Source organism: Molossus molossus, unplaced genomic scaffold, assembly GCF_014108415.1.
Source record: "Molossus molossus isolate mMolMol1 unplaced genomic scaffold, mMolMol1.p scaffold_m16_p_4, whole genome shotgun sequence".
Classification (NCBI taxonomy): Eukaryota; Metazoa; Chordata; class Mammalia; order Chiroptera; family Molossidae; genus Molossus; species Molossus molossus.
In genome coordinates this window covers 8,571,607-8,596,988 of record NW_023425377.1, presented here as the reverse complement: position 1 = coordinate 8,596,988, position 25,382 = coordinate 8,571,607, and the positions used below count along the sequence as shown (strand labels likewise).

General features: G+C 51.9%; 1 protein-coding gene across 2 annotated transcripts in view; it reads right to left on the bottom strand.

Annotated features, from left to right (window-relative positions):
- The window catches only part of SLIT3 (slit guidance ligand 3), a 552,483-nt gene that overhangs the window by 180,732 nt on the left and 346,369 nt on the right, over nt 1–25,382 (bottom strand). For both annotated transcript variants that reach the window (XM_036240296.1, XM_036240297.1), the window contains exon 5: nt 592–663. In XM_036240296.1, coding sequence (XP_036096189.1) covers nt 592–663 — 72 coding nt within the window. The remainder of the gene's footprint in view (nt 1–591; nt 664–25,382) is intronic.

The window sequence follows — 25,382 nt, the reverse complement described above, 5'->3', positions numbered from 1 at the left end:
AAACTTCCTGCGAATCAATAATTCTTTCAAAGTTAAAAAAAAAAATCCAAGCACCTAGTGAATTGGATCTGAGTCTCCCCAGGATCCTGGGCACAAGCCCCTGAACCTCTCGCAAGATTCTTATAACAGTGAGCCCTTCACGGGCACAGTCCTCCTCATCTTCATCATCATCATCAGCATCATCATCAAGCTCCCGTTTATTGGACATTTACTCTGCGCCACGCAGTAAGTATTTAAAATATTTTCTCCCTTCCAGGAGACCCCGCCAGGCCATCGGCCCAGGTTTGCAGAGGACAGTGACATTGGGGAAGCAGAGCTGAGCCCCAGGCCTCAGAGCCGGTGGGGCCAGCCGCTGACCCAGGCCTGGGATGCTGGTGCGCACACTGGGGGCCACGGCCAGGGGAGACAGGACGGTGTGGAGCTGTCGTGGTGCTGGACATGTGCTCCCTGGAAGCCACTTCAGCCCACCCTCGGCGTGTCTCTGAGGCGCCGGCCCAGGAGGCGCAGGACGGGACCCTGCCGCGTCGCCCCGCCCCACCCTGCTCTGGCCCGAGCGCCACATCTGCAGGAAGCCAGGGAAACACTACTCACAGGTTCTTCACGTCGGCGATGCCGCGGAACGCCTTCCTCGGGATCCCCAGGATCTGGTTTTCGCTCAGATCTCTAAACAAGAGGAAAGAGGCACAGAGTTAACCACTGCCGGCTCTCTCTGCATCTCATTATGATAACAAAACCCCTGGCAGGCTGTTTGGGGGACTGTTTAGTCTCGGCCGGGCTGTACAAGCCTTCACATTGTTCGTCTAGAGATGGCCTTTGCTGAAATGGTTACCAGGCGGGAGCCGCACGCCTCCAGGGCGGGCTCTGTGGGTGGTCTCTCTCGCACCTCCAGGCCACGAGCCAAGACACCGGCTTATTTGTTGCACACACTGCACCCAATTCTCTGTTCTGCCACCTCCCCGAGAGGACCCCTGGCCCCTCCTCTCCCACGGCGACCCTCCCCCACGGCAGGGTCCACACCACTCCCTCTCCTGTCTCTCAGGGACCCTCTGCTTTGTCGTCTGGGACTGGAGCGCAGCCTGCCCAGCCTTCCAGATGTTCTCACAGGGAAGGACCCTCTCCACTTACTCTAGAGTCCCAGAGACTCCTGGGGGCCTCCCGGGTCATCTTGGTGACAGGTGTGATGAATTCGAATCACATTTCCAGAAAACCATCCAAACTGGGGGTCCCAGTGACACCTTATTGCGCATTAAGCAGCGCCGACGTGTTGATGTGAGGAGGGAGGGTGAGGGACTCGGGAAGCTCAAACCCAAATCTTCTGCCCGGGTCCTCTTTCAGGGTCCCCAAAGCCTCCACCTCCTTTCCTAAGGCCCATACAGTCTGTCCCACTCCATGTCCCAGCTGTATTTGTTTATATATATATATTTTTTGCTAGACCAAACATACACACTTGTTTTCATTCATACCACAAGGTGCCTGGGGTCTCAGTGAGTGATCAACCATATATACGTTTGTGTGTGTATGTGTACATTATATACACACATGTGTATATTTACAGTTATAGATAGATAGCTCCATTATTTTGAAAAGACCACAAAAACCTTCAGATATTAAGGCAAAAAAAAAAAAATCACCTACCCAGACATAAGCACTGTTACCAATTAGGAGTAATTTATATATAAATTTCACCAATGCGACCTCATTGCATCTAGCCTGTGCTAAGCGCCCTTCTCACTTGTTACACTGCGAACATCCGTGCATGTCGTGAACAGCACGTCCTGCCAGGGTTCTCGGCACCTGCTCACCGTCCCATCGTGGAGACGGCTCTGTGGCCCCCCACTGCTGGGAATCAATTAATTACCGAGGGGACCGATTGCTGTTTGAGGAATGAGTTTCAGGATGCGTTTCCCTGCCCACACACTTTGGGCACACTTGTTCCTGGTACAAGTCCTTCAGGGAGCACATGCTGGGCCACAGGGGAAACACATCTTGAACTGCCAAGTTGCCCTGGAGGGACAGTGACCCAGCGACACGCCCAGGCTGACCTCCCACGGACACCTAATCAAAAGTCGGTCCAAAGACAGCTGGAAAGAGAGATCAGCCCACCCCCTCCACCGAAACCGGGGCCCTCTAGAAGGACGTTCTGCGAGGGGCAGGGAGAAGACTTGGAAGCAGAAGGGAGGCGTCCATTTTCCTTCTCTCACCTGCCGAGGTGAGCGGCTAGCAGACGCCTGACACTTGGGGATTCTCTGGGACCACGGCTAGTCTCCAAGCAAGGCTCAGAGTTGGGGCAGGGTACAGATCGGAATACTAGTGGCTTCTGGGGCTGAATATCAGGGTGCACCCCCCCTCAAATCCAGTTTCCTCAGCCTGCAACTGATGTAAGTCAATTTAGATGCATGATGAGCCTGGTTGCAGGCTCCCCCGGCCGGGCCTGATTCAATGAGCAGGGCTCCAGCCTGGAGTCGGGGCGCGGAACAAAGCCCACGATGACAGCGAAGGTCAGGCAGTGTCACCAAGGCCACTCCTCTGCTCTCCATCAGCCTCCAAGAGCAGGGGGCCCAGGTCCTGTCATCTGACTAATGCAATTTCCACCAGGCATCTGGGCCGTACCCAAGGCTCCTGCAGCCGCAGTGGGCCCAGCCTTTCCTGCCAAGCAGGGGCTGGTATCCAGGACGGCAGCCCCTGGCCACTACCCTCCCAGGCGGGGCCACTCTCTTTGGCCACTTCAGGATGCAGCCCTGGCCACCCTCCTGGCAAATGGCTGATGACGAAAATCCAGGCAGGGCAGCAAACAAGAGAGAGGCTTAGAAAGTGCGCTCTCACCACGTGTGGGGGCCAGAGAAGGGGCGCACACCTGCCCCAGCAATGCGTTAACCCTTTCAGTGTAAGGCCCCAACCACACAGAGGGAACAACGCGTTCTGCTTGCAGTGCCGTGGGCCGCAGAGACGAGAGCAGTATTTCAGCAGAAAATCGGGTGGAGCGGCTGTAAACACCCCCCGTCCTGCTCCGAGTTCAGGGAGCCCAGGCTAAGCTTGAGTTCCACCCCCGCCCATGGTTTCCCTCCTGCCACCACTGAGCAAAACAGTAGATTGTAGGGAATTCATCTGTTCTCCATGACAATCTGCTTATACATTTTATTAATTTCATTTCCCATTGAGCCTCTCTCCCGCGGCGAACAATGCGGCGGCCACCCGTCTGCGGAGCGTGTATTGATTTCGTAACTACCTCCCGGAGGCAGACGGACCGACAGCGGTACTGGGGCTGCGGAGGGGCCCCGGCTGGGCGTCATTCTCGGTAACTGTCCCTCCGCAATTATCTCGGGGCCTTTGTGAGGGCTCCTAACAGCGTGTTTATCTCAGCGTGGTGCAGGAGCATGGAGCTATTGCTAAGTACTATCCTTGAGAGAGACAAGAGCCACCATTCCGGCTGACACTTAAATAAAAATAACAAAATCTATCCGGAGTGCCCAAGGGCCTAGTTCAGGCCAATTGCTTGAGTGCGTTGCCCTTCCTGAGGGGACATGCTGGGAACGGACCAGAAAAGGGAACTTGCTTTTTTTTTTTTTAACATTAGGTTAAAGGCACCAGTTTGGCGTAGGGAGCGGGGGTGGCCGGGGGTCTTCTGGGGGGAATGAAGAAGCTGGCTGGTGGGAAAAGCTTTCTTGGTTGGGAAGTGGGGTTATGAATTTGGACGCCTTTTTAAATGATTAAGGCTCCGGAAGAAAGGGAACTGCATTAGCTAAAGTGCATTTTTCTGCTTCCGGAAAATGATTAACCGACTGATTATTCCATCCAAAAACACAAGACCAAAGAGGACTTATTAAGGAGACAGTAAGTCAAATAGAAGTTGGCAAGAACCAATGTATCCCCCTTCCAGCCACCCCCCTCTCCTGCCTTTTTAATTTACTAAAATGCTTTGGACACAGATTAACTTTCTTCGCAAATTTATTATTGCTTCATCTACCTTGGAACGGGAACTGCAGACACTTTGATAAATGGATTGAAAGGTTGTCTCGTTCCAGGGGAGCTTTTGAAACGCGCCCCGGCTCCCGCGCGCCGTGCTTTGTTCTCACAGCGACAGCGAGTGACAGTCCCCACCTTCGCCCCGGCCCTGCCCACCCGTGTTTACCAGGCGGGATCCAGAGGCAGGAAAACTGCTGGGTTTTGCTCCCCTGGGAATGAAGCGCTTATCTCAGTCACATTCACGCTTCTAGGAAGTCCTGTCTGTTCCGTGGTCGTGTCTCTGGTGGCGGTGGTGGTGGGGACTCTGTCCCCAAAAATCTGGGGCGGGGATTAAAGCTTCCCTCCCCCATCATCCAGATAGGAGCGTCCAGGTTTGGTCCTAGATTCTTTCGGAGGAAACAGGAAGAGCTGATTCAGGAGTCAGGGCCTGTCTCAGGGTGGGCTCTCTTGGAAGCAGACACTCAGCCAAGGGATGGACTCGCAGAGTTTGTGGGCGAGAGCAGGAAAGGGGGTGGGGCAGGATGGAGGGGGGAATCACGGACACTTAGATCAAGTCCTGGCCTTAGCCCTTACCCTGGGAGCTCCCGTCTCTAACGTTGGCAGCCCTGCCCGGGCAGTTCTTGGTTAGAGACCACCAGGAGAAGCACGTCTGTCTCCATTAGGAGGGACGAAGTGACCCCAGGAACCCAAGGTCAGTTTGCCGAGAAGGTTCCCAGCCATGACCCTTAGCAACAAAGTCCAAAGAAGCAGGAGATGTGAGCCAGTGTTAGAAAAGGGGACCCGTGGGCTCCAACCCAAAGCATTTCCTAGGAAGTCTTCAAGGTCAGTTCTCCTGAATCAAGACGTTCTCAGAAGATTAAAAAAATCATTCCCGAAAGATGTCGTATCCAGGAGGCCACAGTGGGGAACGAACTGACCAAAGAAAACCAAACCACCCAGTCCCCAAACCCCTTTTACTGAGACCGTTCAGGTGCATTTTTTTTTTTTTTGGGGGGGGGGGGCAGTCACCAACTCCTGATTAGCCAAACTAAAAGAGGGAATGATCTAAATTTGGATCCATTATGTTTGGGATCATGACTGGATTTGGGATCAGGGCAGTGGATTGCCATTCTAATTCTCTTTGGCCTGAGTTTATATTAAAATTACTTCCCTGTCACTGCCTAGTAGGAGGAAACCTGCCCACTGGTGTGGTAGATAGCAATCAAAACTCATCTAGGGATTTCGGGATTTCTGCTGGATAATCTATGAATCTACAGTGTCTGTAGTCTCAAAGCTACCATCCCCAACAAATGTGGGCCCCGCCCCGCTCACCCCCGACTCCTAATGTACAGTAACTACGACACGTCACTCTAGACACCGGAGAGAAAGATATTGTTTTGCCTACTTTATGCAGCAAGAGAGACAGACATGCAGGAAAAATTGTTCCCTGGGGACTTCACAATGTGGACCTCAGGGAGGATTTATCTCCAAAGGTAAATCTCTTTTGCAGACGATTTATCTTAATAAGCAAGATGATATGTTTGCAGTTGGGTCACTGTCAAAACCAAATGGGCTCTGAGCACGGATCCCAGCTAAGAGCCCCGGCACCTCCGGCGGGCTGTCTGGTCAATGGCATCCTTTGTCCGAGGGGGATTACACGGAGCCGCCGCATCCCTTCCTGGAAGAGCCGCTGCCTGTCGCAGAGACGCAGAGAATCAAAGTATCAATGGGGGACAGAAAAACACAATTATCCCCACGGCTCCAGTTGGATCTCTGAATATTCCATGGCAGCAGGAGTTTACATAGCTCGCTCCCTTGATATGTTACCGAATGAAAGATATCAATAAGAGCGCCTTCTGTCCTGCTTTCTGACAAGCTCATTAGAAAAGTCCTAGTCGTACCGTTCAGGTATTTAATGCTGGCTGCGGAAATGTCAGCTCAGTCTTATTTCACGTACATGGTCGGTGCTCAGCTCAGGAAATGCGCTGAGCGCTTACTATGTGCTACGTACACCGTGTGCCGTGCCGAGATGCAGAGGTAGACAGAACCAGGTCTCTGCCCTCCTGCAGCTGCATTCTCATCGACCCCAGACACCAACGCACAGACTCCTTACATAGACAAAGGTCAAACGGACACCTAGACGCCTCCGACAGCGAGAGCGGCGGTTCACCGTGTTTTCCTCTGCAGCACGAAGAACCCTGCCCTGAGCTCCCACTGCAGGCTGCTCCTGAACCACACGGAAGAGAATCTACAGCTTGCTTTTACTCGAGGCCCCAAATTCTTTTTAGTTTTTGAGGTGGGGGGAGGGAAGATGACACTCTCATAGCCCAGAGGTATGGCAGGGACGCAGGCTTGTTTCATCACGGACCTTGATTCTGCCTTTCCAAGTGGACAGTTTGCTAAGGACCAGGACAGTTGGAGGATGGTATTAAGAGCTGGCATGTCACAGGGCAGCTGTCCGCACAGCGGGAATCGTGGGCTACCAAGTCAATTCACGCGGTGTGGAAAAAGAGAGACCCTTTCTAAAGACGTTCAGGTGTGGTGACAGTGCAGTGGGTCTGTTTCCTTCCACTTGCGCCTTTCCCTGCGGCAGACGCAGGCTGCAACGGTGAAGGCTGCGTTGACGCCCCTGGGCTTGCTTCAGAACACTGAGGGGGGAGGGGAGGTGCAGAAACAAGACGGGCTGTGAGCTGATCAGACTTGCGACTGGGTGGGTACCAGGGGCGTCCGTTTATAACCCGTGCTCGCCTTTTAGGTATGTGTGCAGTTTTCCATAAGGAAAGTCTTTAATGCGGTTCCTGGGGCCACCCGGACCAGGGAGTCAGAAACCCCGGGATGGGCTGGGAGTCTGTCTCTGAAAGGAGTCTGAGGACATGAGTAGTGACCAGTGCATGGCTTTGGGGCCGAGTCCCTTCCAAGCAGTGCTACGCGACGGGCCCCGTGTCCTGTGAGAACATCCGCCCGATTCTGAGGTCCGCGTGGACGCCTGTGGACCAGGGTGAGCCCCGCAGACACGGACAAGCGCGTCTTGCCACGCCAGCCCGACACGGAAACGCGCATCGCACCTTCGCCTCATTCGCACGAAGATGACAAGTGGAGCGTCCCCCTGCCTTACGTGTTCAGTCTGAGTTTAGGGAAACTCTGGGTCCAGGAGGCAGAGGCCATCTGTTTCAGGTGTGAGCCTGCTGGCGTCCGTCAGAGGCCCAGGGGACAGAGCGTTTCACACACGGCTGAAGGGGTGGAGAATGATGACGTCTGTATTTTACAAAGCCGTCCGGGGCCCAGGGTGCAGGCCCCGCGGAGGTAAAAGCCCGAGGATGATCACACCTGCCCTGGGACCCCAGAGACGCGGCAGGAGCAAACCGAGCACGCTGCCCCTGGACTGTCCCAAACCGCAGGGCCGGCTCTGGCCCACCGGGGTTGGGATGTCCTGGTGGGGCCCACAGACAACTGATTTCCTATGTTTCCAGAGGGGCTACATCCAGGGGAGAGGTCGCTGGAGGGCAGGTCCGAGCAGGACGGGCAGGATGAGAGGCAGCTCTGGAGTGGTGACCTCGCATGCGGCCTGGCGCTCCAGCTCAGTGGAGCCAAGGGTCCCTCTGGGGGGCTGAAGGCGCACCTGGCCTTAGGGTCAGGGCTGCTCTATGACCAGTTAGCAACGGGGGGCCCCATGTGGCCTCTTTATGGGCGGATGTTCCGAAAATCACAAACGCAAATGCATCAGGATTACCCATGTTAACACAAGTACATCAGGCTCAAGACGGACAATAAAAGTAATTCGGGGAAGAGCTGGGCAAACGCAGGCCCATCTAAGTCAATTTCCCCCAAATTATTAAGAGATAACCCTCTGGCCAACAGAATACTTCAAACCAGGGCCAACAAGTACACTTCGAACTGGGGCTGAAGCGGACGACACCCCTCCAGGGGAACTCTGCTAATTCCAGCACTATGTTCTCCTATAGCCATTCCACATGAGACACCTACACAACTTAAATTTTTTTATTAGCTGCATTGAAAATAGTAGAACAGTTGCAATTAATGTTCATAAAGTACTTTACTTCACCCAATATACCCCGAATATCATCATTCCAACATGTAAGCCATTTAAAAGTTATTAATGAGATCCTTTCCATTCTTTGGTATGCCTGTTTGCTGCTGAGAGAGGGAGGGAGGTTCAGGTGTTGTAACAGGAAATCTGAAGGGGGCCCAGTCAAGACAGAAACCTCTGGATTCAGGGAAGCAAGATGTGGCCATCCTCCCTGTGAGCACAGGGTTTAATGGGAGTCTCTCTGAATCAACACGCTGCAGGGTTAACCAACGCCGCCCGTCCAAACAGAAGCTTTCTTCATCGAATTATCACAGGCGACTCCAACTAAGGCTCTTTGTGTTCACAAAACAGCGTTATCATCGACGGATCATCTCTGGCACAGGGTACAGAGGCTGAGCTGCTCAGCACATAATCCCTGGGATTATCACAATTTAGCGCCAAGGCAGTTCTATCAGACGGGATTGGGGAGCTCTTGTTATCAGCCCAATTGTGCCTTCTGTTCTGGGCCAGATGTCCCTGCTTAAGGAAGTGGCCCAGGAAATACCACCAGGATTGCAATGACAAGCATCCGACTCAAATAAAGTCAGTGTGTCCATCACCACGTACCCTTCAGGGGCTGTAAGTGGTGTCCTTAGAGAGTGTGCAGAAAGCTGGTGCTGAAACCATCGGATTGTAGGATCGAATTTCATACCGGAGACAGACTCCTGCCAAATTTTAGGCCCAGTGCAATGTTTTGGTTGAATTTATTAATCTTATTTGGCGGGGCGGGGTGTGTCCACCTAGTTCAAAAGGATATTGACTAGTGGTTTTTTGTTTGTTTGTTTGTTTGTTTGAAGCGACGTGTCTGCCCCGTGGAGTTTGGGAAAGGAGCCGATTCCTGTGTGATCCACCCTCCTCCCAGGCTGACTCACTGCCCCCGCCCCGCTGCCCCTCCGCCCTCTCCCTTGGCAGCCCTCGGAGGAGGCTTTCATCCCTAATTTGATTGTCGTAGCTGACACTGTCAATCTGAAATCCAGTAGCATGTCTGATGCTGGCTGGACAAGGGGAAGGCAGGGGGAGCAGAGGGAGGTAAATTCATCTTGAGAAGTAGTTTTATGTAAATCGATTCTCTGGCTGAAAGCTGGAGCCAAGCATTTGCTGATTAATTGGAGAAGCGTCCTTGTTCCCGTGTCTTCTTTAGAGAGATGGCCCCAGCTAAGTCCTCTCTTCTTCACAAAGACATTCCCATGCCAAAAAGCTTTTGCAATTAGGAGATGAAACCTTGGGAGCCAGGGGGAGCGGGTGGGGGCTGGGGGGCGGTTATGGAATTGCTCTGAAGTGAAGCGTGTGTGTTTGTCTGGCTTCGCGACGAATCGCTGCCCTGGGCGCCCTCACTGACCTCCCAGATGGTGGCCTGGTGGCCATCGTTCAGAGGCATAATCCCCACAGGTGAAGATCTGCCCGGGCAGTAATTAGCAAAGTTGAGGGGGCGGAGAGAGTGCTTTCCAAAATGTTTTTCTGGTGGGTTCCAAGTGTGCATTTGCAGTGACCCCTCTGGCCCACCTCTGTGGGCATCAGGGAGGAGGAAGTGAGCCTCTGATCGACACAATCTCTTTTCCACATCCCTCTCACCTTTTCCGAAAAAGAAACCTCTGGCAAAACGTCAGATCACCCCGCGATGCGGCCCTTTCACTCGGTAACCGTCCCAGGGCACGGTGCAACCTGACTTGACCCCAAAGCCAAAGGTGAATCAGGGACCCGGGCACGGGCAGAGTTCAGATCGGAGAGGCTGCCTGCTAGACCGCATGCAGACGAAGGTCAAGTGTTCCAGGTGATGCGGTCATTTCCACCGGCACCCTCACTGAATTCTTCCTAGTTCCATGTGGTCAGAGATCTTTCTGAGCGTGAGGCCTGACTCACAGCTTAAAAAAAAATTTGTTGAATGGATAAAAAAAATAAGAGAAATTTATTCCGTGGTTCATGGGTCATGAAGAATACATCTCAAGCTAGGGGGATCTCCACCCCTGAGTCCATTTTGTCCCTGTGGATTATAAAGAGCCCTGTCGCTCCAGGCTTCTACCTCCCTCTCCTCGGGGGCACGTCACGCGTGGGAACCAGTGCCACTCGGCCTGTGTCCTGAGGTGTCGCAGGTCAGGTCTCCGGGGTGGGGAGGCTTAGTGAGCGGAACTGAGGGTGGGAATGAGCAGTTACGCTGGGAGCTGGAGCCTGCCCGAGAGGGTGCAGCAGATTTGGCAATGGATTCGGTCCAGAGCAGGGCCCTGTGCCTGACCACGTTTCATCTCCAAGAACCGCTCCTCCTCTCTCTGTGTCTGGATCCTGGCACTCCTCGAGACTCGGAGAATAGAGATAATGAAACTCCGGGGGCAGGAGACACGTTGGGCATCCAGCTGCAGGAGCCGCGAGGAGGGCTGGTTGGCAGCAGGGAAGTTTCGATGACCTTCGCCGTGATCTGCTCTGAGATCAGCCTCCTTCTCGCCAAACTGCGTGAAAGGGCTGAAACCCTCCCGGAGCCTGAGGATCAGCAGAATCCATTTCGGGGCGGGAGAGGAGGCGGCGGCGGGAAGAAGAGAGGCAGCCCAGGGGCTGAGGGACTGTAGCTGGAGAGCAGCTGGAGCTACTTCCCGATTCTCACGCCCGTGACCTTCACCCTGGTCATAAAGAAAGACTTCTCGGAACACTCCTCTGGTCTCTGTGTGCCTGACCCTCAGGCCGATGCCCAGTGGACTGAACACCTCCCTTCTCCAGAGGGTGCGGCCCCGGGCGGCTCCTCTGCGGTCCCCTCCGTTTTACGGAGGAAACGTCCGTGCGCCAGGGTGGGGTGTCGGGTGGGGACGGATGCGCCCGGCCGCGGCTGCCCAGGGTGGGACAGTGGAACGCAGAGCTGCAGCGCAAGGGAAGGCGGCCTGTATTCGCTGTTCTCTCTGACTTTTCAGGTCCCCATCAAACAGGCGAAGCCTCCAAGGTGAAGGCCAGAGGCTGCCCCGGGCCCATCTGCCAATAAAATCAACGGGCTTCAGAAAGGCTCGAGGTCCTCCACCCGCAGGGAAGCGGTTTGGCCAGAGCTCAGCACCTTGAGCTGCAGGGCCAGCTCCTCCACGCCAGTGTCGAAGCCCGTGGCGCGAGAGCCGCTGAGCTGTGCTGATACCGCAGACGTTTCTCCTCGTGACCCCGGCACTGTTTACTGTTCCATTCAGGGCAATTACAGACGCTGCTCACATCTCACACCTGTGGGTGTCCTGGTCTCGATCAAGGCAGGGAAGTGCTGTTCTCTTGTTTCTCTCTATAAAAACGGACCCAGTTCAATAGATTTACACCAAGTTGGAAGTTGACACTAATACTGAACCCCCGACCAGCTTCTGGCCATTTAGCTTGAAAGGCACTAGGCAAAAGCTGTGAGCGCCGGAGAACCCAGCGGATGGCGACGATGAAATTAATTAGTGACGGACGTGAGCTGCTGCCACTAGTCCTGTGCCCAAGCAAAGGAGAGGGAAGGACTTCTGTGGGAAAAGGTGGGGAGCAGAGAGAAGTGACTTCTAAAATACCCCCTTTGCCTCCCTGAGACTGGTCATCGACTACAGCCCCAGCATAGCTCCTGTCCCTTCTACCTGACCCTGAAAGTCCTACATGTGGCCAAGACCCCAGGAGGGAGCAAGGGACCGTCCTGAAAGCATGGCTCAGGAGCCTGGAGACCTCCATGTGAACTCCAACTCTGCTTCTTGCTAGATGTGTTGCTTTGTATGAGCTGATTACCCTGCCTGAGCCTCAGTGTTCTCATCTGTAACATGGGGACAATGAATACCCTCACGTCAGAGGATTATGAAATGGCCAATCAGTTTAGAGTTCTTTGGATGTCACCTGGCTTTAATGAGTACTTCATAAATACTGTTAGGAGTACTGGCATCTGTTCGAGTGTGCCTTCAAACACTGTGAGGAGCAGACGAGAATATCCCTGACAATTCCTTGGCCCAGAGAATATTACACGGGAACTTGAAAACTATAAAGCAGCACTTCTAGGTCAAGTTCAATACCAAAGACAGCAGTGACTGGGTTCCACTTAGCCTGCTGGGCCTCCAAGCTTCCCTGGGTCCTACGGAATCGACCAGGCTCTCCCCTCGGGTGGAGAGGATGTGGGGGCGAAGATGGGGGCGCAGGTGCCAGCCACAGCTCTCTGTAAGCCCCTGGGAGCTGGCTGCAGCGCAGGGCCGTGCAGGGCCGGCTGTGCACGGGGAAGCCAGTGGGAGCCTTCCACAGAGGGTGGAGGAGGAGGACAGCCAGAGGCAGCTGCGGGGGCCACTGGAGGAGTTGCTCTAGGATCTCACCCCGGCAGGCTAGGTGGGGAGTGGCCCCAAGCCCAGCACAGGTTCTGGGCTGAGAGCAGAGTGTTGGTCCAACCTCCTCTGCACAGACGCAGGACAAGTCAAAGAATCCCTCCTCCTTCCAGAGGAAGCTGAGGCCCGGGCTGAGCTTCCCGGGGAGAGGGAACAGTCAAGGTGGGGACGCGAGTTGAACTCGCTGCTAGAGCAGAGTCCCCGGCTGTCCTCCCTGCCCTGCAAAAACTGTCCTGGGGCTTACGTTTCAGTGACGGGTCATCGTTAGTGGGGTGACTGCAGTGGACCCGGGCAGTTAGGTGCTATGAGTCAAAGCTAAGGAAATGAGAAGACACGGTCTGTGGGAGATGACCCAGGGGGGCAGAAAGTGTGGTGTCACTTTGGCCGAGGTCCCCAACTGGCCAAGGCAAGATGTCGTAGGTCTCTGTCCTGTTTGCTGTCCCCACTCTCCCTGGAGGCCTCGAAGCTGCTCCAGGAGCAAGGGAAAGGAACCGGAAGTCCGCCTCTGAGCGATGGTGTGGGGGGCGGGGCTGGGGCTGGGAGGGAGGGACGACCTTGTAAAGCCAGCTGTGGATGGCAAGACAACCCAAGCGCCGGGGCCGACGGACAGACAGATGGATACGGAGATAAGAGAGGGTGACTGAAAGACCCAGAGTTGCTGAGACACACACACACACACACACACACACACACACACGAACGCAGAGAGGAAGGAAGGGTGGGGAAGAGAAAGACAGACCGACAGAAAGGGAAAGACAGGCTGAGAAACAAAGACCAAGAGGGAGAGAGCAAGAAAGACCGACGTGGTGAGACACAGAGTAAAATGAGAGAAAACACAGAAAAGAGAAAGTTGGAGGGAAACACGCACAGAGGTAGTCACTTCACGGAAGGGACTGTGGAAGGCGGACACAGCGGGAAAGAGGCTCAGACGTGAGCTGGACACACACACACACACACACACACAAGAACAGCCATGGACAGGGACAGGCGGAGAGAACAGGAGACAGCAAAGCAGGAGGAGAAAGATCGGGGGGACAGACGGGGTGTGTGGGGCTGGAAGCGGTTCCTCTTGGACAGACCCTAGCTTCTAGGCTTTCACAGGACCCAGAACGGGAGGGGTCCAAGGTCTCACATCTGGCTTGAAAGGCTGCCCTGGGGACGAGGCCATGTCACCGTTGCTGCTGGGACCCTGCGCTGCAGCCCAGCCTTGTCTGCCCAGACATCCCCCAGGGAAAGTCTGCCCGAGGTCCCCCCAAGCTCGTGGCCAGCACCCCGTCCTTCCCGCCCCCCTCGGCTGCGGGAGGCAGACGCGAGGTTCTGGCACAGGAAACTTGTGGAGGGTTCAAACTTTTTTACATTACCAAGCGAGTTTTTAAAAGCGCCATAAAATTTCCAGGCAATCCTTAATGCTCACATAGCAGAGTATATGGATCTCTGCCCATCCTCTAGTATCTTAAGTTTACCCAGAGGACCATTTTATTTAATTAACTCGGTGCTTTATTAATATAAATATTCTCCTATTGATCATAAGAGGGCCCGACAAGCACTCAAGCTGGGTATACATCACCTTCCCTCGGAGCAGTGCCACTTAGAGGGGTGGCTGGCTCGGAATCAAGGAGAGTGGCAGGAAGTGGCCCCCTGGGAGGTCGGGTGCAGATGAATCCATAGCACTTTTATGGACGGAGCCTTTTTTTTTTTTTTTAAGACCCATCTCCTCGCTTCTCTTAAAGCGCAAAGCATATGGAAATGAGATATGAAAATGGTCTTGGCTTACACGTATCAATTAAGCATGTCAATACCTTAATTAAATCGCTCAACTTAATGAGATTATACCAATGAATATGTTTTATAGTTATAATAGCTTTTTTGGCCACTGTTCAAAATGTCAAATAAATTGTAAAAGGGGGATTAAAAAATGACATAATTGACATCCTGAACTGAAGCCAGTTTTTTTTTTCTTTTCTTCCTTTCTTTCCCCTGTATTCATGTGGTTTTGGAGAATATATATAGATGTGTATGAAGTAATGGACCCCATAATGGATTGGCTTTTCAGGAGTCTTTTTTACCCTTCAATTCTAAAGCTTCTTATCAACTTTTCTAAGCCTCACATCATCGAACCTGCGGATACCCTCACTTTCTTCTGGTCCGTTGGAGGTGGGTTTTTAAACAATCTGCAACGAGGGGTTCCTGGTACCCCCATGGAGAGGAAACACACCCTCTGCCCTGACAAATAAAATCCCCAACAAAACAGGGACAAGGCTAAAAGGCATCGTTACTGAGCAGGCGATGGCCGTAACATGCAAACACCTGGGTGAAAGTATTTCCAATCTTTCAGGTAAAAGCCGGGTTCAAAAGCCTGTTTTCTCGGACTGAACAATGCGGTGAAGGAGTCGAGAGTCTCGCTTCTTTCTGCTTTTACTCCTTTTCTAAATCACTCCCGAATCAATCGCTTCTGCACAGAACTGCAGTCTATCTCCCTGAGGAGGGAAGACCCAGACTTGCGCAAACGAAGGCAGAATGTGGGGGGAGCTCGTTGCGGGAGTGGCCGGGTATCTGCACTCTGTGGTGGGATCCCCCCCCCCCAGGAAGTCACAGACAGGATGAGCCGAGCTGTGAGTACAGCTTCCAGGTTCTGAATTACGATCCAAAACTGGATCGCAAGACACAAAATGAAAGAAAAGACAGAAATGATTTGGGGACACTCATATGAAATACACACGGGCATTTTGAGTCTTAGTTAAATACTCCCGTCCTGAAACCTCAGCCGGGCCACTGGGCTGACTGCTGCCCTAAAGCAGGGTGACGGGTGGCAGGAGGTGGGTGCCCCTTGGACTTCTGTGCTCCCTGGTTCCCCCGAGGCTCTGGAGAGAAGCAAGAATCTGTGTGTCCGGCCAGTTTGATTTCCTTTGCTGACACAATCCAGCAAAAACACGGGAAAGGACCAAACCTGGACCATTACTGGATGCTACTCAGAGTGAAGCGTCTTTGCTCAGAACCCATGATGCTTAACACACTTTAGAGCTGAAATGTCCAACCTCCTTGGTTTGCACATGGCAGAACTGAGGCCCCAGAAGAGAAAGGACCTGTCCAAAGTCAAAGCCTAGGGCAAGATCACAGAGCCTGCAGCTGGAGAAGGCTCCTGTCCCCTGCATGTGTCGTTTTTGTTTCATGTTAAGGGGGCAGGATGGGGGTGCAGTAGCTGTCATTTTCTTGTTCCGGGAAGAACCTGGCTGATGTCGCCAAGTGGGTCTCCCCCCCCGCCCCGCAACATGGGAACAGCCCTCCAAATGCTCAGCCTACACTTAAAGTAGATTCATCCACCCATCCATTCATCCATCCACAAACATTTACTGAGCACCTACTATATGCCAGGCATGCTGCAGCTTCCCAGGGACAGGTAGTGAACTAGTTCTTAGTTCATGGAGCTTATAAGACTGTAGGGAAGACAAACATAAGCAAATGGTTTTGCAGATGAGTCTAGAATCCAGTCAGATGCTATGAAGTCTGCGATGCTCGTGTGGTAGGAATGCGTGCAATAGTGCTCGTCCGTGCGAGGCAGACCAAGTGACCATGGAGACACAGAAGACGAGCAGGAATCGCGAGGGAAGAACGTGTGTCACTGGGGCTGGCGCGTGGGTTCTCCGAGAGCCGACTCAGGACCAGCTGCTTTAGTGTCATTCAGGGAGCGGTTAGAAATGCAAATTCTTGACCTAATCCTCGATGTTCTAAACTAGAAACTCTGGGGGTAGGGAACAGACACCTGTGGTGGTCCCCCCGCAGCCCAAGAAAATAACTGTTTTAATTTTTTTTTAGTGAAAATTTAAAAACATACACAGAAGTAGGGAGGACCATATAATAAACATCAACTTCAACAACTATCAATAGTTTGCTAATTTCATTTCCTCTATCCCCGCCTCCCATGTACACACGTTTTGTTTTCTTTCTGCAGTATTTTAAAAGCAAATCTCAGACATTATGTCACTTGTCCCACATATATTTTAGTGTTCATTCTAGCCCATAAGGACTTGTGATTTAACCATCTAGCTTCAGTACACCTAACAAAATTAGCAAGTCCTTAAAGTTGGTTTGTAGTCCAGATCTGAACAAGTCCAGGCATTGGCCTTGGGCTGCTTGTGTTTTAAACGGGTCCCCTGGGGATGCTCTCGCAGGCTGGGCTGCGCGGACCACTGGTGCAGAGCATGCTGGGAGCGGGCTGGTGCCGTAGGGCTCAGACAGCCCAGCACACAGCCTGTGTGATGCGAGAAGCAGACGCAGGCAAGTGTGGTGAGAAGGGAGCCAGGGCAGGGTAGTGGCTGAGTGGAGGCTTATGGGGAAGACAGCAGGTGATGGCAGATGGGATCAGGTTGGCCATCATCCCAGGACAAGGAGAGAGCCATGGGAAGGTTTTAAGCAGGGAGGGGACAGTTCTTCACTGAATGCTGATGAGTCCTGCAACTAAACCAGCAGACCAACAGGAAGGGGCCTTCCTCATGCTGATTTGGAAAAGCCAATGAAAACACAGCTGACATTTTCACTAATTAGCATTTACAGGTAAATTTTCATTCAAAAATCCACAGACTGTCCCTCTCTCACTACTCGCCTCTTCCTCACTCATTTCTCTGCAGTGAGCCCCACACACCAGGTGGGCAGGAGATGGGCAGGTAAAGAAGGCAGAGGCAGCTGCTCCCCGGGGCTGTGAGCCCAGGGCCCCTGGAAACACAGTTCTTTCCTCGGCACCTTTTCCCTGCCAGGGCTTGATCTGTCTGGGCATTTTCGGATGAGTTACAGACCCATGGGTGCATTGATCAGAGGAGGGAGTTGGGGCCCGTTCTCCGGGTCGCAGGGCAGCAGCTTGGCCCCTCAGCCCCAGCTCACAAAGAGCCAGAGCAGGACCCCTGAGCCCCTTGCTCTTGGTTCTAACTGCCCACTGCTGCCCAGGCAAGAAGAGGGCTCTTGTAGGGGCATGGAATGACCGACTCGGGGATCAAAGGCACGGCTGGGGTACGCTGCCTGCTCAGGCCCTCCTCAAAGTCCCAGGCCCCTCTTCCCTCTCTGCCCCTGCCCCTCACCCCCCCTCTACCATCCACACCTCCCTGCTCTTCGTGAGTATCAGACAACCACATGCCAGCATGCTTTCACCTAGCTCAGTGGGTTCGAAGTCATTCTTTTTTTTTTTTTTTATCCTCACCCGAGGACATTTTTCCATTTTTTGTTCAGGCAGAGTGGGAGGGAGAGAGAGGAACAGAGAGAGAGAGAGAGAGAGAGAAACATCGATGTGAAAGGAACACATCGAGTGGCTGCCACCCGCACAACCGACCAGGGCCGGGGACAAACTGCAACCGAAGTACGTGCCCTTAGCGGGAACCGAACCCGGGTCTCTCAGGACCGCAGGCCGACGCTCTAACCGCTGAACCAAACCGGCCAGGGCCGAAGTTATTCTTTAAACGCAGGTCTGTTTTGGTGAATGGGCATTTCCATAGAACCGTGATGTACAAAGTGGAGGTCCAGTGACCGGGGAGCCGGCTTGGTGGCGCCTCCCAGCTTGGACACGTTCGGACACGACCAGCCGCTTTGATTTGCTCAGGAGGCAGTGGAGGCCCAGAGGCCAATGCTGGTCGCAGGCACGCAGCAGAGAGGGCGCTGGACCCGTCGGCCACCTGCTTCGGGTCCTCCACCCCCGTTTCCAAGAGCTGGGGAACGCTCTGAGCACGGGGACGACTCAGCACAGACACACTGGCTGACTAGTAACCAGTGTCCGGACCACACATTCTAGATAAGAACAACTGCATTTCATTTCCCTCACGGCCCTTCCTGCTAAGTTTGCTTGGGGCAAAAGAAAAGTGAGAGAAGGAAAAAAAAAAAGGAAAAAGAAACCACCCCAATAGCCTAATTCTCCATTCCCGATCACCCGTCTCTGTGTGCTCGCAGCAGAGAACCAGGGCCCCCCTCGGAGAGGAAGCGGAAACTTGAACCATCTTCACTCTTACCTCCTCTTTGGGGCTAATCCGACAACTTTCCTTTCGGAGAAACAATGATAACAATAACGATGATAATAATACCTTGCACATGTGTAACCAGCACTTCTCACGTTGCTAGTATCTGTCTAAGCATAGGTTTCCATTTCTCTCTTCTATCAGGAGAACAGAGAGAAGAAAACTCCCAGACATCGCTGCAGAATGCTAGCTCCAGCTTTGGGGGCAGGCATAATGGCAGGAGGGTGAATACTACGGAGATAATAGTTCTGACAGACACATGCGCATAATTAGAGGCACCCACAACAAAAGGGCTCAGACCACTGGGCTCTGGGGGAGGGCAGCTCTTCTGTGCCACGGGTTGGGCAGCACAGGGGTGCCCTGAGCTGTCACAGAAGTTCTAGATAATCCTGGGGTCTCTCAGAGTTATCATCTCACAACCTTCTTTAACAATATTGAGATTTCCAAACCCTGCCCTCTAAGAGGGATGCATCCGTAAAGTACCATGAAGCACTCAGAGTCCTGGCTTAAGTCTGCACTCATACTCAGAGAGACTAACATCTATCTATCTATCTATCTATCTATCTATCTATCTATCTATCATCTATCTATCTAATCCTCACCCAAGGATATTTTTCCTCCATTGATTTTTTTCAGAGAGAGTGGAAGGGAGGGAAAGGGAGAGAGAGAGAAACATCAATGTGAGAGAGACACATCGACTGGTTGCCTCCCATATGTGCTCCAGCCTCCTGGGGCCAGGAGTCAAACCTGCAACCCAGGTACATGCCCTTGACTGGGAATTGAACCCATGACCCTTTGGTGCATGGGCAGACGCTCCAACCACTGAGCCATGCCAGCCAGGGAGAGAGACTATCATTTGACGAGCACCTACTATATGCTTGCTCCAACTTCGAAAACAAGGATGAAGGTGCCCTGGTTCCAATTTTACTGTAAGGACACTGCAGTTAAATACCAGGCAACTTGCTCAGGGGCACAGAACAAAGCCGAGCTCAGGTTGAATGTGTCTGTCTGACCCCAGAGTCTTGTCCTGTCCTGGCTACACCACAGCAGGTACTAGAGGAGCCCGGTTCATCCCCGCCGCCCTGCACCCTCGCTGCTCCCTGATGCCACCCAGCGAGGGCAGACTTAGGTACTCATGAGCACAAAGGGGATGTCTAGACTTTTCAGTCTTGAAAAGAAGATGGTATCTTCCTGGTTTAATACTGTCAATTATTCTGGAGTTAGTTAGTGTTTTATTTCAACATATTTCATGTATTGGGTCTCACTAAAGCTTCAGCATGAACAAGGTGCTAGGGGCACAAAAGAGGTTGAAGAGCCAGGGTGTTCTGAGAGCTTAACTGGTGTCCCAGGTCACGTGGCACAAACTCGTGCACAGAAAGAAGCTGGTTTCTGAGTCAGCTCCTGGTTGAGGCAGTGAGTGTCAGAAAGCAAATCCTGCCCTGGCCGGTTTGGCTCATCGGCCCGCGGACCAGAGAGACCCGGGTTCAGTTCTCGCTAAGGGCACGTACCTCAGTTGCAGTTCATCTCCGGCCCTGGTTGGAGTCGTGTGAGGGGCAACCACTCCCTGTGTCTCTCTCACATCAATGTTTCTCTCTCTCTCTTCCCCCCTCTCTTGCTCCTGCTCTATCTGAAGATAATTGCAAAAAATGTCCTCCGGTGAGGATAAAAAAAATTTAAAAAACCAAAGCTTTAAGAGACGTAAGAGCTAAGCAAATGCAGGGGGCTGGGAGGACTTGGCCGGAACGCTGGGACCGCAAGCCCTGCACCCTGATTCTCAGCAAGTCCTGATCTCCGCCCCACATCCCTCCAAGGTGGCAGACATGGGGTTAGCAGAAAATAACACATCCCTCTCCCTCTTCCCCCCTTATTTTAACGTTCAAGAAAGAAAAGAAGAATGAAAAAAAAAATCTTAACACACCACACCATGCTATTATAGTTAAAAATACAGAGAGAATTAAAACTGCCAGACCACATTAAGACTAATGACCGGTCTGGTGTGACCCTGTACCGCCTGGGCGTTGCCCATTGTCTCCAGCAATAAAGAAACATCACGGCAATTTATTGGGAGTTACTCTCAGATGAATTGCATTTGCTGAGAAGAGCACACTTAGCATTTGGCCATTCGTACGTGGGAAACATTATTGCTCTGGAAGGGAGCTCAGAGTGAGACTTAGAGCCCAGGGGGTAGAAAACCTGAGAGTTTAAGTTTAATTAAAAGAAAAAGCAGGCATTCTTGATGTGTCTGTGCGTGGTTATGGCTACAAAGGCCGGTGCCTCAGAAAAGCTGTCTCGATACCACGTGGCTGACAGTGGTTATGGCTACAGCGGGGAGAAAGACTGGAGGAGAGGGTTAAGGGGGAATTGTCTGCATTTTATTTTTTTTTCAATTGAAAAAAAAAAAAAACAGAGGGAAAATAGATCCAGAGACATGGAAGTAGGGAACAGACTGACAAACCTCAGAGGGAAGGGGGGTTGGGGGGATTGGGAAGAGATAAACCAAAGAACTTATATGCATATATGCACAACCAATGGACGCAGACAATAGTTTGGGGGTGGGAGTGGGGAGGAGAGGGTCAATGGGAGAAAAGAAAGTATCTGTAATACTTTCAACAATAAAGATTAAAAAAATAAAGTTAGAAATTAAACTGAAAAAAAAAAAAAGAAACAGAGGGGAAAATATATGACCAAAAAAAAAAAAAAGTATGCTTTCTACCTCTTGCCATTTCTAGATTTTAAATGGAGTACTATGCAGCTGTAAGAAAGAAAGATCTCTTATCCTTTGAGACGACCTGGAGGGACCTGGAGAGTATTATCCTAAGCGAAACAAGCCAAGCAAAAAAAAGACAAATACCACATGATCTCACTTGTTTGTGGAATATAATGATCACAACAGTCTAGGAATAGGGTAGTCCCAGAGACATGGAAATAGGGTACAGACTGACAACCCTCAAAAGAGGGGATTGTGGGGGGAGGGAAGAGATAAACCACAGAACTTATATGCATGTACAAATGACCGATGGACATCGACAACAAAGCCGGGGACGGGGTGGGGGGATGGGGAGGAGGGTGTCAATGGGGTAAAAAAGGAGAAACAACTGTAAAAAAATAAAATAAATATAAAAAATAAAAATAAAAAAAATAATTTTTACATTAAACTATTTATAGGTCAGGTGTACTTGAAAGTTAAAATTAAAGGGAGTCCTTTTACTGTCCCTGGGAGCAAGGGAAGTATTTTTAAAAAAATTTTTCACCCAAGGATGTTTTTCCATTTATCTCAGATGAGATTGGGGGTTGGTGTGAGAGAGACGCACGGATTGGTTGCCTCCTGTGAGACCCTGACCAAGGCTGGGGACTGAACTGCAACCGAGGTATGTGCCCTTGACCAGAATCGAACCTGTGACTCTTTGGTCCGCTGGCCGTTGCTCTAACTGCTGAGCTAAACCAGCCAGGGCAAGGGAGAGATTTTTTTGTACCTTCACACCAAGTATTTTAACCTCTATACTCCGAGTGGCTGATGCCAGGCGTCTGCTCTGCCAGGCCCTGTGTCCACGTAGAACCTGCAGAACCACAGCTGTGGGTGAGCTGGGAGGGTGGGCGGTTGGCCGTGGCCCCAGGACCTCATGCTGGAAGGCAGACCACCGGAGAAGACCACCGGAGCAGACCATTGGCACAGACCACCGGAGCAGACCATCAGAGCAGACCACCGGAGCAGACCACCGGTACAGACCACCGGAGCAGACCACCAGAGCAGACCACCAGAGCAGACCATTGGCACAGACCGCCGGTGCAGACCACCGGCACAGACCATCGGTGCAGACCCGCCCGCTATCCTTGCTCCTCGTCCATGGCAGGTTATGGACGCCCATTTCCCTGCCACGCGGTTATAGGACTTTCTTTCTACTTCCTTAGAACCTGTATACGGAGCAGATGCAGCCTTCTTCTTTTGGAAGAAATTTTTCCATTACAGAGGCAACAGAAAAGACATCTCGACTGTTTTGTTAATCAGAAGGCAAGTTACTCGATGGTACAGAAAGGGGGGCCAGGAAGGAAGTAGCACGCAACACCACGGAGCACCACCCGCGTGGTCCTGGGATGTGAGAAGGTGAGAGACTTGTATCTTCTTTTTTGGTGATTGCTCGTGTCCGATTTTGCTCAGTGACTTCAATGATGGTATCATATGTATAATAAATAAACCTATTTATGATTTTTTAAGGCAATACACATAGAATGAAGACATTTTGGAAAATATAGGAAGGTAGATGCAATTACCTATAATCTTTCCACTAAAAATAACCACTGCAAATAATTCGCTTATTCCAATCTTTATTCGTGAGGTGTTGTGTGTGCATGTTTACCCACATCCACAGTGCTGTGTAAACGATGCATAAATAAATGTATTTAGGGCAACAGAAAGCTTTAGCTTTATACTCTTCTCATTTAATGCACAAGAGGACGTTAAATTGTCTACCCTTTTGTATTATTTGGATTTTGAGCCACTTGAATGCATTGCCTACTTTAAAATAGGTTAAAATAAAATATAATTCCAAGTTGCATGCAGCATTTTCCATACTCATCTTTTTAAGTGGCTGTATTGTATTCCTTGCCAACATTCTAGAAGGGACGGTGACCAGGTCAGTCACCGCATCAGTGGCAGTCAAGTCCCCTTGGTCCTTCTGACCTCCTCACACCCTTGCCCCCTCTCTCCTAACATGTGGTCCATGGCTGGTCTGCGGAGGACGGAGGGCAGGTACCCAGCAGACTGATGTCGCTATGGGAATGCGCCCTGTGCCAAGGAGGACGAGCAGAGGAGGAGGACAGGAGACTGAATCAACAGTGCCTCCAATCGCCAGACCTTTCACGACTGCGCTGCTAACAGAGCTATAGACTGATGGCTCCTAGGGCGGCTCCAGAAACTTCTTCCTCGGATAACACAGGATTTTGAAACACCTATAATCAGGGGGACAAACCGTGCAAAGAAATGCGGCAAAGAATGACACTAAAAAAAAGACATCCTGAAGACCAGCCAACACAGCCTGACCTAACACACTGAAGCAGACCAGGTAAGAGAGATCCTGCCATTCTTCCAATCCTGATGACCCGACACCGTGCATTCAGAACGACAGAGGAGTTCAACCTCTATTTCAAATGTGAGGCCTGCCGAGGGACTGCCCACGTCTCCTAGGCAGAGGCACGTGCCCGTGAGCGTGTGAAGAGGCTCCCCGGCGATGCTCACCACCCCAACACCTTGATTTGTGGCCTGCCTTACAGATAAGGAGGTGACATGGAAATCACATCCGGGTGCCCACCCAGTCTTCTTGCCTCTTCTCTCAACACGCTCACAGGCTCCTCCAGCAAACCCGTACTGCAGGCACAGGCGCCTGTCCTCCAGTGCCACGTCCACCGTGCCCGTGTGTAATACCGGCCTCTCTCGGCTGGCAGGGGTGCTCCGAGCTGTCCGCACACAGAGGACCGATATTTAGGCCAGAGTTTTACTTTGACTACAGCAGATGTTGCAAACTGGTGTCTAATTTGGCTTGCACTTTCTTTTAAAAAAAAGACTGAGCCCAAGTTTTAAAATCCTGATGTTTATATCAACGACTGGATTTTGGGCTATTCTCGATAACTCCAAGTATCCATCAATTGGACCCTCTCTCTCGTGGCACAAAGCTTGGTGGCAGCTGCCCTTTGTGCACGGGGTGGCAGTGTTGGTTTCGAGTTCTGCGTCATCCACAGACGGCCCTGTTGCCTCCTACTGTCAGGGTCCCTGTGTCCACTGCCATGTGTCACAGAGCCTGCACTGCTGTTTTTCTGACCGTAGAGAAAGGATTTTATTACGCCTTCCCACTTCACTCGGTTACTTTACTTGCAGGCATTTGCGTTGTGATCCCTGGCCTGGAGTCCTGAGAACACGGCCTGAAGAGCTATGTAGGCGTTATAAAGAGTTAAGACACACAAGAACAAAACAATGCCCCCTGCTTTCCTCTGATTGGTGGCAGACCCTACCCCGGCTCCCTCCTGCAGCAGAGCGGGGTTCTTGTCTGGGTTTGAGCGTGTTCTATGCGACTGAAGCTCGTGGTCCACTGAGCCGAGACTCGGGACTCGGGACGGGACCTGGACTTGCTCCACAAAGAAGCCCCACCTTCCCCTTTGCGCGACGTGCTTTCAACTCATTAACTTAATTTGTTACAAATGTGCAGCGCTTCCCTCCTTGTTAAACAGGGACAGATAGGTCCAGGGTTTCAAAGCCGAGAGAAGCACATAATCAAATGATTTTGTGCAGAACCAAACCATCTGGGCTGAAAACAAGCTTCTTAAAATAATTGTCTCCCCCACCCTCCCCCCCGCCCCGACGGTGGCTCCATTAGAGCGCTCGGCTCCGTGGTGAGTCAGTGTCGCTGTGTAGACGGAGTCTGTTTACGTGTATGACACGGAAGGCTCCGTGTACAACTTATTCTCTGCTGTCACAGAAAAAATTCAACGTCAAGACCAAAATATCTAAACGAGCAGAATTTCCACTACAATACCTTGCTGTCGTTGTTTATAGAAATATTTCTATCCATAAACACACATACACATACATGTTTATATAATCACCTACGTGCATCAGTATGTTTATACACACACACACACACACACACACACGGCCATGCATGAGTGACGGATTAAACCGAAGTTAGATGCTAATAACAAATGGGTCTGTGTACTTGATCAAAATGATCTCTGTGAACGGAACGTCTTTGAAACACAGCTTCGGCTTTGCCTCCTTCAGAGGGGTGTCTGGAGCCGACCTGGGGATTGCGAGGGGAGTCGCAGCCCTCATTCCCCTTTGGGAAAGACGACGGGAAGGGAAAGCTCAGACTGGGAAAGGGAGAGTGTGAGGTTCTGCACCAGCACAGACGCAGAAGCAGAAAAGGCCGCACTTGAAACCAAGCAGCTTCTCCACTGGTCTGTGAGAGCGGCCTCACACTCGCCTCGGCCCCACTTCCCGAGACAAATGGTGCCCGTTAATTAAACGCCCAGTGATTATTAAAAACTCTCGTGAGGGGCTAATGATTATGTATGTCACAGACG